This window comes from Syzygium oleosum, unplaced genomic scaffold (genome assembly GCF_021117445.2).
Source record: "Syzygium oleosum isolate NSW1041296 unplaced genomic scaffold, Sole_v2.1 Sole_v2.01, whole genome shotgun sequence".
In the NCBI taxonomy this organism is placed as follows: Eukaryota; Viridiplantae; Streptophyta; class Magnoliopsida; order Myrtales; family Myrtaceae; genus Syzygium; species Syzygium oleosum.
This window is the reverse complement of record NW_026607485.1, coordinates 25,302,608-25,316,243: the sequence shown is the minus strand read 5'-3', so window position 1 is coordinate 25,316,243 and position 13,636 is coordinate 25,302,608. Positions and strand designations below refer to the sequence as shown.

The 13,636-nt window shown below is 44.7% G+C and overlaps 2 protein-coding genes across 4 annotated transcripts; one reads left to right on the top strand and one right to left on the bottom strand.

Moving 5' to 3' along the window:
- The first annotated feature begins 2,411 nt into the window (after window positions 1-2,411).
- Window positions 2,412-3,565, top strand: LOC115676132 (bZIP transcription factor 53-like). Its single transcript, XM_030599007.2, has one exon. The coding sequence runs from the start codon at window positions 2,815-2,817 to the stop codon at window positions 3,250-3,252; it is 438 nt and encodes a 145-aa protein (XP_030454867.2). The 5' UTR covers window positions 2,412-2,814; the 3' UTR covers window positions 3,253-3,565.
- A 673-nt stretch (window positions 3,566-4,238) lies between these two features.
- On the bottom strand, window positions 4,239-11,011 carry LOC115676130 (putative disease resistance RPP13-like protein 1). Of its 3 annotated transcripts, XR_008816679.1 has the most exons (3): window positions 7,031-11,011; window positions 5,062-5,692; window positions 4,239-5,017 (listed from the first exon to the last, which is right to left on the bottom strand). XR_008816679.1 is itself a non-coding variant. In XM_030599004.2 (2 exons), the coding sequence occupies exon 1, from the start codon at window positions 10,913-10,915 to the stop codon at window positions 7,079-7,081; it is 3,837 nt and encodes a 1,278-aa protein (XP_030454864.2). In that variant the 5' UTR covers window positions 10,916-11,011; the 3' UTR covers window positions 4,239-5,692; window positions 7,031-7,078. The 3 variants fall into 3 exon arrangements, 2 of the variants coding, with proteins under 2 accessions (XP_030454864.2, XP_056167875.1); XM_030599004.2 differs by having other exon boundaries at window positions 4,239-5,692; XM_056311900.1 differs by lacking the exon at window positions 4,239-5,017 and having other exon boundaries at window positions 5,648-6,086.
- Between the last annotated feature and the right edge of the window lie 2,625 nt (window positions 11,012-13,636).

Here is a 13,636-nt window from a genome sequence, read left to right as displayed (position 1 = left end):
GCAACTGTGAACCTAGGCAATGGTCACTTGGGTTCTTTCAACCCTAGGCGAGGCTGGCCGGTGGGTAAATCTGGCCACCGCCAGTGCCATGGGTGGTTTGAAGAATTTCAAAAAAAATAGCAAAAATCCTTTACAAAGTGTATTTTTTCCGAACGGCGTTTAAGTCAAAATTACTTCCCAATATATTTTTAATTACACTTTACCAAACACTATTTGCATTTGGAAAAATCCTTTTACCTAAAATCATTTACATTTTTTCTAAGGGTTTTCGCCAAAATTGTTTCCAAACGCATAATACTCATGATGGGGGTGTAATCCTTGTAATCAACGTAAAAAAGGATAAAATTGGTTTTACTCACGGTCATATCAATTAACTTTCCAAGATTTTACCGAAAGCCTCTTTGCATCCTCTACTTTAAAAATTATATGTTTACCTCTTGACGAACGTGTATTACCATATTGCCGTTTCCGTGCCTAAAATACTCATAGTCCCCTTTGCTATGTCATATCCAGAATCCAGAATCCAGAATCCTAGACTCACTCCTCAAACCTTAATCCTGTTGCTTGGATCCTTAGCTTTCAGTTAGCTTTCGGTTAAGGGGTAACCTCGTTAAGGAAAGGGAGTCGAAAACTTCAACTCAGGAGTGTTATGCCCCATCTCTACTGTGAGCGGACTCGTGACTACATGCTTTATTTTACATCTGAGTGCCCGGACACCTGGAGTTCCCCCAATTCCCACCAATTTTTTTTCTTCCCTAGCAAGAGGGAATACCCCCTAGTTACGTGACTTGCTGGAGTATTGGAGGCTTCAATAGTTTAGCACCGTGTTCAGGACATAATCAAATAACTCATATAAGCAACAAAAGAACCATCCTCATCTTGATGGCTTCTATTCAGTTGGTGCCGTAATCATCTTATTAGTACTTTCACGATGCAATGCGGAATATTATCCATAAAGTTACTTACTTTAACCAAAAAAAAAATATTATCTATAAAGTCAAAAATTTATTACACTTTTGTCAATTCCTAAACCACTAACCACAAGCGAGGGCCAACTACTCTTCCCCAACTAGGGCTAGTGACGCCCTCTCTGGCCACACGCAGGGGCATTATGGCCCTCACCCAGACCAAGTGAGTCATAGCCCTCGTCGACCAACAGGCAAGGGTGTCGGCCCTTGCCTGGATCTGGGTGAGGGCTCGACGCTCTCACCTAGGCTGGGTGAGGATCGCTGGAAAAAACGAAGAAAAGAAAAGAATAAAAAAAATTAAAAATTTTGGAAAATATTAAATATTATTAAAATTTATCTACGTCAGCGCATGCCGTGCCATGTAAGACGGCCGACATCTATGTCAGCAATTTCCGATCAATTTTGGCCGGAAGGACTCAATTAACAAAACGTGAAAATATTTATAACTCAATCGATACAATCAAAATATTTATTACTGAATTGGTAAAAGTGTAATAGCTTTCGGACAATTTATGCTTGCTAATTGCCAAACACATTATCCGCTTCCGATCTCTATCCCTATTTTCTCACCAAGAAGTACCTACGCCTACCTACACCATCAACTTTCAAACAGCTACCCTCTTTTGTCATACCTCTTCCTTTTATCCAATTTCAATTTCAGAGATCTAAAAAATATCTGTCCCTGTTCCAACCCACAAGAAGGAAAAAGGCCTCAGATCGGCAAATCCGGGATCAGACTGGTCCGAGCCGATCACGAAGGATGCAATTTCCTCTAGTCAAAACATCGCAAGACGGTCCAATACGGCGACGTTTGACCTGGTCAAAACCCACGGGCTTTGCCCCGCTCCGTGATGCAAAAACGACGTGCGCATTACATGGGCGGCACCAACTCCTGACGATGAAATCGGACCAATACCAAGTCACGTCAGACGTGTGCCATGACGTCATCCTCTAGCCCCCCGTACCTAATTTATTAATATTTTATTCCCCCCAGATATATTAGTTACACACATAGTAAAAGAATAACAAAAGCACTAAAAATAAAACCAGAGACTTTGAATAATAGATTAAGCCAGATATTAATTGCCCATCAGTAAATAAAAGATAAAAAAATATTCGCGATCCACAGGATAATTTCAGTTTTCAATTGATTTTCCAAATTCGTTCATCTCTCAAGCGTTTTACTCTGTATTTTTCTTTTATTGATTTGTGAAAGGTAATTTCAGTTTTAAATCTAAGAAGAAAAATCCGTCCTGATAAATTAAACCGCGAAATTCCAGAGAATATTCTGGGAATATTCGTTTTCCCGGCGGACCAATCGCAGCCCGCGAGCGCCCTCTATATAAACCCTCCTCCGCACCGTCTCCAACCTTCTTCGACCTCTCTCTGGTTTGCGCGTTCCTCCGCCGTCCTCCGCCGTGTCCGTCGCCAGCTAAGCGCTCGCTCGCTCGCTGTCTCTGTGTCTATTTCCGTTGCCGTCGTCTTCGTTTTCCCGTGCCCTTTCGTTTGCGTTTTGGGCTGAGAATCGGAGGGACTCTGTGGGGGAGCTCTAGGGTTTTCAGATGTGGGAAATCGAGTCGTGACGTCCATGAATTACGCGCTCCTCAAGTTCCGGGTCCGGATCCTGCACTCCTTCTCGGTGGTGTTCCTGTACTGGTTCTACGTGTTCTCATGAGCCCGTCTCTACCCGATTGATCGCCATCCCTTACCTCCCTTTGATTCGATCGGAAATCGTCGTTGTCCGAGAAAGCGAAATCGAAGTAATTCCCGATACGCGCGGATACCCTTTGATTAGTCGGTTCTGAATTTGGGTGATTTGCTCGAGGCGGGAAGGCCCCTTGAAGAAATGGGTTCGGTTCGGCGCCGGGCGAGCTCGGGATCCGATAGCGACCCGAGGTGCGGGCCGGCCAATGATAGGAAGAGGAAGAGGATGGAGTCCAACAGGGAATCCGCCAGGCGCTCGCGGATGAGGAAGCAGAAGCAGATGGAGGATTTGGTCGGGGAATTGGGGCAACTGCAGCAGGCTAACGTTCAGCTCGCGGCGAGCATCAATGCCGCCGCGCAGAAGTATGCCGAGGTCGAGTCGGCGAACAATGTCCTTAGGGCCCAGGCTGTGGAACTTGCTGATAGGCTCCGGTCCCTGAACTCGGTGCTCGAGATCGTGCAGGTGGTCAGTGGGCTCGCGGTTGATATACCTGAGGTACCTGACCCGTTGATGAAGCCCTGGCAGTTTTCCTGTCCGATACAACCCATCATGGCATCTGCAGACATGTTTGAGTGCTGATGTATCATTCGCCGTCGAATTTTAGAGTCTCTTTACCTCTGTGGTTGGTTGTGGTTGGTGCTTAGATTGTCCAATGTCTATAATGTTCATACTTAGTCTTGTTGGCAGTAGTAAAATGTCGGTATCGTGTCTCGGACTGGATCGGCTCTCTGTTGTATCAGTGGGTCGTATTCGCCCTAATTAGCTTAGCTTTCGAAATTTCCATGATGTTGAATGGTTGTAAGAAACCTATATTTGCAGTCTGTGGACGAGTCATGTTGCGATTCTGTAACCCCGTGCCTCTTTCAGCAGGATATAATTTCTGAGTTTTTCATTGCTAGGGCGCCTGGATATGATTTCTTCATTTCTCCCGCGGTAATGCTAGCACCAAAGGGTATATAGATTGGTTTGTAAATTGCTGTTCATCAGACGATGCGGTAGACTATGTGACTCTGTTGAACAAGATGGACATTTTCGAACTATCCGATAGGAGTTTGCCTCACGATTGTACATACCCATAACCATTTTTGTTTGCGAGATTCCGTTGGATCGTTACGTGGTTTCCTAGTTCGTGCTATGCTGTTCCGCAGTCGGACGAGTTAAGACCAGGAGTTGCTATTTTTTAACTGCTTAGAAGATATTATATTGCGAGATATGACTTGTCTTGTGTCCTGTATCTTGTCTCGCATGCAGTTGGTCTGTTTTCTGCTAGTGATAGGAAGATCACAATTCTTGTTGGTCTCTGTGTCCAAATTATTTAGCGGGTTAGTTTTTGCTCTGCCTGGGATGCTTCGTCTCCCCTTCTCACTTGCGAATTAGTGAGAGTTAAATCAGGATACGCATTCCTTCGACCAAAAAAAAATAATAATAAGTATCCGCATCCACTGCTAATTGTGTTGGTGTTGATCAGTATATTACATCACATCATGTCAAAATAATTGTCTATCTCACATAGCCACAAGGTTTCCGTACCAGTTCTCGATGTCGAGAAATGACGTCTTTACAAATTTTGAAAGTGGAAATGAAGGTTATTTGATTCATCTTTCTCGATAATGTGATACATACAAATCAGAATGCTCGAGATGCATACGTCCTTAGACACATACACTGTTACTTTTGATGTACAACTTGAACACGATAAATAAGTCGGACTAGTACATGACCCCGAAACTCACTTATTCATTATACGTTATACCCTCCTATAGCATGAAATGGGTACATGATTGTCGACCCATGACACTTGAGTGCAGGTGTTATTCCTGCTCTTTCGCAGAGAATTAGAGGTGCTTTTGAAGAAGAGATGAACCACTCGACCAAAGAGAGAGAAGTATCACTAAACCAATTCTCAACTCGCTATGAGAGAAGTATCACTCAACCAATTCTCCAACTGCTGATCCTTGCTTCCAATGCTACAACATCGAACCCCTGGGATGTACAACTACAGATTATGCGTTGCCTCCGTTTTACCTTGACAGGTTTCGTGTTTCTCCATTGCAACAAGTATCAGCTTGCAAAACCAACAATCTAACCAAACCATTAGGCAAGTACATCTCGCATGGCATGTGACTGCGTCAAACTTCAACTCATGTTAAACGTTGCAATCGCATTGGAGTGCCTCTCCTGCACTTGCTCTCATTGGTAAATAATTTCTCTCACAAAGCTGCAAACCAACAACAAAATTTCGAAACTCCTAAATTGACCTCGATTTTTTCGTTTCCAGGAGTCGATCACTCGGCTTGCTGACTACGTGAAAAATGCATTTGTTTTCCTTGCCGATTTCCACTATCTCATTGCCTATGCTTATCCACTTGTCTTGTGAAGACTAAGCACCATTTTTTTTTCACCACAACCCTGTTACGAAACTATCTTGATATCGTGGGAGAAGAATAGGTCCATGCAAAGCTGCATCCGACATCCACCAACTACACGTTGGTAGTGCCTAGCAAAAACCCAATACCATCACATGGACAGATCGCCAAGTTCGAGCCCGTCAACAAACCCAGTTGGATCCACACATACTCATAAGCTTAAACCAATGATTACGGGCCAACTATGATATATTAAGTACTTCATACCACATCAATTCTTCGACACATGCATCTTAATAATCTCTTCCTCACGTGTGAGCTTAATGTCAGGTATACTCCCCCTTAATCCATGAATTCTTTTGCACCAACAGGTTGCCACGAATCAACCATCGGCTCTGATAATATTTGTTGGGAGCGCGCAGCAAAAGCCAAGAGATAGCTCGAGTCTGAGCCCGTTAACATATCCAGTTAGATCCACTTTTACTCAAAAACTTAAGCCAATGAGTTATTGGCTAACTAAGATATATTAACTACTTCACACCATACCAATCTCCCGTTGTGGGACTTCTACTAACACAACTCATACATACATCTCAACAAATCATGTATTTTTGGAACAATAGTTAGTCTAGCCCCATCTAGAAGCACTCAACCTGCAATGATTGAAAGACAAGTATTAATAACTAAAGGATACTCTAATCGAGCTACAAAGCTAGCGATACATTTCCAGCTCTATCACCATCCATAGAGGCTCCTCAACAGTTTGTGCACATAAAACCACTTAAGTTCCCTCAAAAGAAACTATATTCTCTCAAAATAGGGTAAATTACAATAGGTTCACATATTTTGATTGAATTGCATTTAGAGACGCAAACTTTCAACTTCAACAAATAAAACCTAACTTTAACATACTATTTCTAGTCCTTCAGTTTGGATTTTGTTGATGTCACAATATAATTAGTGACTAAAGTGGATATGCCACTACAAAATGCTGGGTCACTCGCATCTCTTAAACTGTTCCATTTTCGCATTCCATGGATCAGAATTCTACATGTAGGTAGCGAAATTGTTAAACTGAACAACTTTAGAGTGGCGCTAAGCTGAAATTGACAAATAAAAATACAAAGCAAACAGAAATACACTCCACCCATGATACCACACTGTTCTGGCAAGCGGAATACAGGTCAGTCGTGAGTCATGCCTGTTCTTAAGAATGTACGTCTCGCTCGCAATAGTATATGGCTTTACAAGACAGAAAGCATCCTTGATAAGAGCAAATTTACTCTCTTTATAACTTGAGGACGTGCCAGAATTTGTGAAAAAAATAATTTCATCTGGATAGCCTAATCAAGGCTAGGCCTTCTTTAGATGGCTGTACGTCTCGCTCGCAATAGTATATGGCTTTACAAGACAGAAAGCATCCTTGATAAGAGCAAATTTACTCTCTTTATAACTTGAGGACGTGCCAGAATTTGTGACAAAAATAATTTCATCTGGATAGCCTAATCAAGGCTAGGCCTTCTTTAGATGGCCATGAATCTCTTTGCTCTATACACTATCGTTAGCTCATGCACAAACAGTTCCATAAGTTGGCATTTGTAGGTGTTGACAATCTTGATATGAGTGAGATCTTAAAGCTGAAATTATCTGACGACGACAAAAAGTAGCTATGAAAGAATCATTTCCAGGTGAGAATATAAGGAACTAGACAGATGCTCAGCTTAAGTATGGAAGTGTGATTTAATTAGAGAGATGGAGAAGGGGAAAAGCAGACGCTCCAGCTAAATAACTCGGCAACCAATAAACAAATGATGCAGCATGATAGTAGGAACAACAACAGAAAGGCAGTGAAACTACAAATAATCTCCATTGTGGAGCGTTACCAGAGTAGCATGCCTCAAATACAGCCAGACGGTAGTTTGACCACAGAGCAACTGAAGTATGTTGTGAATAAATAAATGGCTTACTTAGTGTAGGGTCAAAAGAGATACCTGAGTGAGATCTTGGTAAAAGGAGGGCTTGTAAAGCAAGCAATTCGATCAAGTGATAAGCACATCTTCAATCACGATGCAGTGAATGTGAGAAACTAGGGGCCAATCTTTCCCTTTCTTCCGCTGGCATCTTTTCTCCAGCAAAGGGCACCCATAGATAAATAGATTGGAAAGGGAGGACGACAAGCCCTCCGCTGGCATGGATCGAAGACTTCCGCAGCCAATTATGCGAAAGTTTTTGAGACAAGTGAGGTGGTGGAGCCCTAAGTTATCCAGTGATTTTAGACCCATATCATAAATCAACAGAGTGGTAAGAGAAGCAGGCAGGATTTGTCCCTCTTTTGGGAAGGAATGGAGCTTAGGACATTCTCCAATGAACAGGTTTTCAAGGGAGCTCAGGCTATGAAGCCCTTTTGAGTTCAGGGACGTCAGATTTTCAAAGCCAACGATATACAGAGAGGTAAGAGAGGCTGGCAGAAGCCCCATCTCAGGAAATGACTCAATATTTTTCTCCTGCTCAATGACAAAAGTTTTAAGAGAGCATAGTGATTGCAGACCCCAATCCTTGCGGCCAGTGATGAGCTTGTCACAATTAGAGAGTGAAAGTGCGACCAACTTGGCAGGTAAACCCTGCTCAGGAAATGACACGAGTTGCGGACATGAGGATATTTTCAGTGACCGAAGTGAAGGAAGGAGAGCCTGCATGTTTTCTGGCAGATGCTTTAGATGACGACAGTCATTCAACTCTAATGAAGTGAGGTATGGGGCAGCCAATCCTCCTGCAGGGAAAGATCTAAATTCAGGGCAATCACTAATGTTCATCGAATGGAGAAGAAGTGGAGAACCGTCTGAATTTGAAAGATGTTCCAATTTTTCAATCTCCACTAACTGAATATTCTTAAGTGAGGGGAAAACTTCCAGAGGAAAGGATATAAGTGAATCACAACTCTTCTTCAAGTTTAGATATTGGAGAGATTCATGGCATCTGTGTATTGGCAACTCTATTTCATGACTGTCTTCAAGATTGAGTCTTGTCATGGTAGGAGGAAGAAACCTCAAGGGAAGGGTTGAAAGATTCTTGATTTCCATATCTTGTAACTCAGTGCCATTTAGAAGAGGCTCAACTCCAGAAACATTTCCACAGTCATCCAAATCGATCTTACGGAGAAGTGGCGCAAATGGTAGAGAAGACGTCAGCTGTGGGCACTTTTCAATGGACAAGGCTGATAGAGAAGGGAGATGGCTGGGTAAACCTCCACTCAACTCGGGGCAATTTATAATACAAAGCTCCTGCAGATGTGCAAAGGCAAGACCTCCTGTCCGTATTGCAAAAGAAGCCCACTCTTTCCAGCTGCACATGTCAGCAAATTCTAAATACTTCAGTGACTGAAAGGGTATACAGTTACTACCATTGAATTCATTACCCACTCTTGTTACTCCATCAAATCCCTTGATTGTCAACTTCTCCAGAGATGGTAGCTGTCCTAAAGGAGGCAATGACACACAGTGCTTGCAAGATTCAAGACACACGACAGACATATTAGAGAATAAATCATGTCCCAGCCAATCAGGAAATGACCTACCACTATAGGATATAATGATAAGCTCTCTCAAGTTCCCATGAGGTTGTAGCTTGTCCAATACATTTAAGCAATTTCGCTGCGTAATATTGTTATCAGAACCCCATTCCAGTACTAACTTTTTCAAGTACCTTTTTGCCTGCAAATTGACTATCTCGGCATCTCGATAACTCTCAACATTCTGCAAACCCTGAATGGAGAGTGCACCCATAAGATTCCCAAGCTCCCCTAGCTCCCGAACCCTGGTCCCCCCGCTTTCGGCCACCACGAAATTAGTTAATATCTGCAAATTCTTCAGTCTGTTCATCTGCAATGGCATTCTCTTCAGGAATGTCTCCCTTATATCAAGATGACGCAGACAGGTTAGGCTACCCATGTTGCTCGGTAACTCGATGAGAGACTGACAGTAAGCAAGAATTAAAGTTTGCAAGTTGTAGAGAGCAGTAATTGAATCAGGCAATCTGCTTAGACTTCTATTATAGGAAAGATTCAAATAGCGCAGATGTTTCAAACATCCAATTGAACTGGGCAAAATAGAGATTTTCTGATAATGAGACAAAGATAGCACCCTTAACTGTCTCAGGGTCGGCAACAGAACATGTAGTACCTCATCAGTCAAGAAAAAGAACTCGTTAGATGTCACATGATCCACGTTTAGTGGCAGGAAAGTACGTAAATGCATTGCCCCAGCTAACACTCTGAATCTAGAAGCGACATCATATCTTGTTCTTACAAATGACAAATGGCGAGTGCTTGAGGACACCTGGTGTGCATTGCCTCCGTCCAAGCTAAAAAAAGATTGACCAGCTACATATCTTGCTAAGTCATTGACCAGTTCATGCATTAAAAAACTTGATTCGACATCGCTCACTCTATGAAGCAAAGATCTAGAGACAAGATCACAGAAGCATTGATCACCTACTTCCTCTAATGTCCTGCTGTCCTTAGGTTGTTTTATCAAGCCCTCAGCAATCCAAAGTAAGATCAGTTGGTCCTTCTCATATTTACAATCCTTTGGGAAGATCGAACAATAAGCAAAACATCGTTTTAGTTGTGGAGGAAGGTAATGATAACTTAACAACAACGCAGGGAGAATTTCATTCTTTCCAGGTGCCAAATCCCAAATATTGCTCTCTGCAATGATTTCCCACTTTCTGATATCAGACTCAGAGCGTAACAAACTACCTATAGTCTTTAGAGCAAGAGGCAATCCATCACATCTCTTTACAATTCTTTGCCCAATATCTTCAAGTCTCGTGCGTGCCTCGAGGTTATGCTCATCAAATGCATGTTTTGCAAACAAGTCCCAACATTCTTTGTCTTGTAACTTCTGCAAAGAGTATGTTGAGACGGCACAAGCAACCGATGCGACACCCTCATTTCGTGTCGTCACGACGATTTTGCTGCCTCTTGCTCCATAGGTAAAAGGAACTAGGAACGCATTCCAAATATTGAAGTCCTCATTCCAAACATCATCCAATACCAAAAGAAATTTTTTCCCTGTCAAGAAGTTCTTCAGTTGGAGCTGAAGCTGGTTGAGATTCTCGGTCTCCTTCTTAGAGGAGGAGAATTCCTCGAGAGCCGTCGCCGTCAGCTTGCAGATGTCGAATTGGTGGGACACGGAAACCCACGATCTCAACTCAAAACTCCCCTTCACCACACCATCATTGAACACAAGCTGAGACAGCGTGGTTTTGCCAACACCGCCCATCCCGACGATGGCCATCACACTGGTGTTCTTTTCGCTCCGATCCGACAAAAGCAACTCCACTACCGCCTCCCTGTCCTTCTCTCTCCCAAAAACTCCCGATTCCTCGACTAACGAAGTGGTGGGTAGAGCTCTAGGTGTCCTCTCGCGAATACCTTCTCTTAGCCCCAACACTTGTCTCTGCTTCACCACACTCTCCAATCTCTCCAGGACCTTCTCTAGCTTATCCCCAAACCTACTCATACAAGCATCTGAAGCGAAGCTCCAAACCTTACAAGCGAGAGGCCGAGACTCGATCCCGGCTTCGCGCTTCAGATTCTCGGTGGCGATCTCGTCGAACAGGTCGTCGGCGTCGTACATGGCGTCCTTGAGCTCGTCGACCCACCTCGCGACGGAGGAGCTGGTCATCTGCTTCTCCTCCGCGTCGTCCAACACGGCGTTCGCGGACAGGAGCGCGGCCTCCAGCTTCTGCAGCAGCTTCTTCTTGCAGAGCTTGCTCGACCCGAAGAAGTCGACGACCTCGCGCGAGGCCATCCGGTCGAAGAGCACCTGGAGGAAAGCGGAGAGAAATGCTCCGCCGACCACCGCCGCCGCCATGGATTTTTGCAGGATGCCGGAGAAGCTGGAAGCGGTCGGAGAGGAAGTGAAGATCGAAGATCGATGGGTGACCGCTTGGTTGACATTTTTTCGTTGATAACATGGACATTGCCCGGTTGACGTAGGTTGACCAATAGAAAATTTTTAATAAGGGCGATAAGTGATCTCATTTTATTAAATAAGGGTTTGAAATAAATTTTATATCAAATAAAGGACCTGTTTGGTTCAGCTTTCGAATGCTAATTTAGGGGTCTAAAGGGCCCATTTGATTCAGCATTTGGAAGGGGCTTTTGGTCTCGAAAGCCCCTTGGCCAAATGCTGAACCGTTTGGTTTAGCATTTGAATCAACATTTGCCAAATGCTTGCATTTGGAATGCTGAAAGTCCAAAGCTGGTCCGGATCAGATCTGGGCTTTCAGCATTTGGCAAATGCTAAACCCAAATTTTTTATCCCCAAACTACCCTTAGTTATTTTGGCTTATTCCGATTTTGCCCATCGTGTGTACTATTCATCTTCTTCTTCGTGAGGTGGCCGGCGAGGCGGCTAGCGCCAAGTTGGGCCAGCAAGAGGCTGGCGGTCGTCGCCCGAGGCCGGGCGACCCTCGGCGAGGGTCGCGGGACCAGGCAGCCGCCGCATGGGTCGCACGACCTCGGGCGACCACGCATGGGTGGCGCGACCTCGAGCGGCACGCATGGGTGGCGCGACCTCGAGGCGGCCTTTGGGTCGCGCGACCTCGAGCGGCCCCGCATGGGTGGCGCGACCTCGGCGGCCGCATGGGTGGCGCGACCTCGGGCGACCGCACTTTGGGTCGCGCGACCTCGAGCGGCCGCATGGGTGGCGCGACCTCGGGGCGGCCGCTTTGGGTCGCGCGACCCAGACGGCTAGCCGCCGGAGGTCGCGCGACTCAGAGCGGCCGCAGGTCTGCGACCCTCGCCAAGGGTTACCAGGCCTCGGGCGACGGCCGCCGGCCCCAGATCTGGCCCGCCGGCGGTCACCTACCTCAAGCGACGGCCGCCAGCGCCAGATCTGGCTCGCCGGTGGCCTGCCGACGGCCGGCCGGCGTCGGCTCCGGCGAAGGGTAAGTTAAGTTTTTTATTCCCAAAGTCCATTTGCAAAAATAATTCACCAAACACTATATTTTGCCCAAAGTAGCTTTATAAAATATTTTTACCAAACACCATTTGCATTTCCCCAATAGGCTTTCACCCAAAGGTATTTGCATTCCCCCAAATAGCATTTTCAAAATTGAACCAAATGGGCCCAAAGTCTCTTGAGCAAATGCAAAGTTGTTTGATAAATTTTTTGGCAAGTTTTGTGGAGATGAAATTGCATCTCCAAAGCTTTCCAAGGACCTTTGACTGAATGGAGCTCATGAGGAGCCTTGGCAAGTTGCATTTTCGGAATGCAATCGGTACTGTTCATCGTCACTGTTCATCATCTTCCCGAGCGGCTGGTCCGGCGGTCGGCAACCACCGCCTAAGGGCTAGCGCCCCGGTGATCGCCGCCTGGGGGTCGCGCGGCCCTAGGCGGCGGTTGCTTGGGTAGCGCGACCCAGGCGACACCTGAGGTTCGGCGACCCCAGGCGGTGGTCGCCGGGGCTGCGCGACCCCTAGGCGACCGCCACCTGAGGTCAGGCGAGGCTGGCCGGCGGTAGTGGTCGGTGGCTAGCTTTTTTTTTTTTTTTTAATATCAGCAAAAGTCTTTTACAAATAATTTTTACCAAACGGTATTTAGGCCAAAGTTGCATTCAAATGTGATTTTAAAATACACATTACCAAACATTACTTGCATTTCGGAAAATCATTTTAGCTCAAAGGTCTTTGCATTTTGCCAAATGCATTTCCCAAAAGTTAAACCAAACAGGCCCAAAGTTTAAAGTGGCCAAGTCGTCTCAAATAATGACTTTTGGCCGGGCGATAACTATTCCGGCGTCAAAGAAGGGTAATTTTAGTCAAAAAAATTTAAATATATTTTTAAAATCTTTTTATTTTTTTACTTTCTTTTTTTTCCTTTTTTCTTTTTCTCTCTTTCGGCCATCACCGGAGACCTCCGTCGGCCTCAGGCAAGGGCGGCCCTCGTCGACGTCCGGCAAGGGTTGCCCTTGCCTGAGTTCGGCGACTTCCGCCGGCGACAAGCAGAGGAAAGAGGAAAAAGAATAAAGAAAAGAAAAAAACATAAAAAGGAAAAAAGAAAGGAAAGAAGGAAAAAAAAATTTAAAAAGTAAATGACCAAAATGCCCTTAAGCCAACAAGATCATACCCTTTTTAGGATTAATTCCAAAAAAAGCACCAACTTTAGGTCGAGAACAATTTCCAACTTTTTTTGTTCCATAAAAAGCATCAACTTTAGGTCGAGGACAGTCGCCCGAACTTTTTTGTCCCATAAAAAATACCAACTTTAGGTCGATGGACAATTTTGGCCCGAACTTTTTGTCTCGTAAAAAACACCAACTTTCATTTAAATCCCAAATTTGGCACCCCATTGATTTTCTGTCAAGTTACCCTTGTTTGAGAAAAAAGTTATGGTGGTGAGCCCGGTGAATCTTTTCCATGGCGTATGTCGACAGGCGGTGGTCTACAGCTTCAGATTACGATAAAACGACGAAGTTTGGCCAGAAAGATTCAATCTGGAGATATTTTTGACTTGCCGGTGAAATGAAGGAGATGAACAGTTTCACCATTATTTTTCAAGCTGTGGTTTAGAAAATAAGACAATGAATAA

Excerpts from the sequence above, each read along its gene's own strand:
- LOC115676130 (XM_030599004.2), bottom strand. The coding sequence starts at position 10,915 with ATGGCGGCGGCGGTGGTCGGCGGAGCATTTCTCTCCGCTTTCCTCCAG.
- LOC115676132 (XM_030599007.2), top strand. The coding sequence starts at position 2,815 with ATGGGTTCGGTTCGGCGCCGGGCGAGCTCGGGATCCGATAGCGACCCG.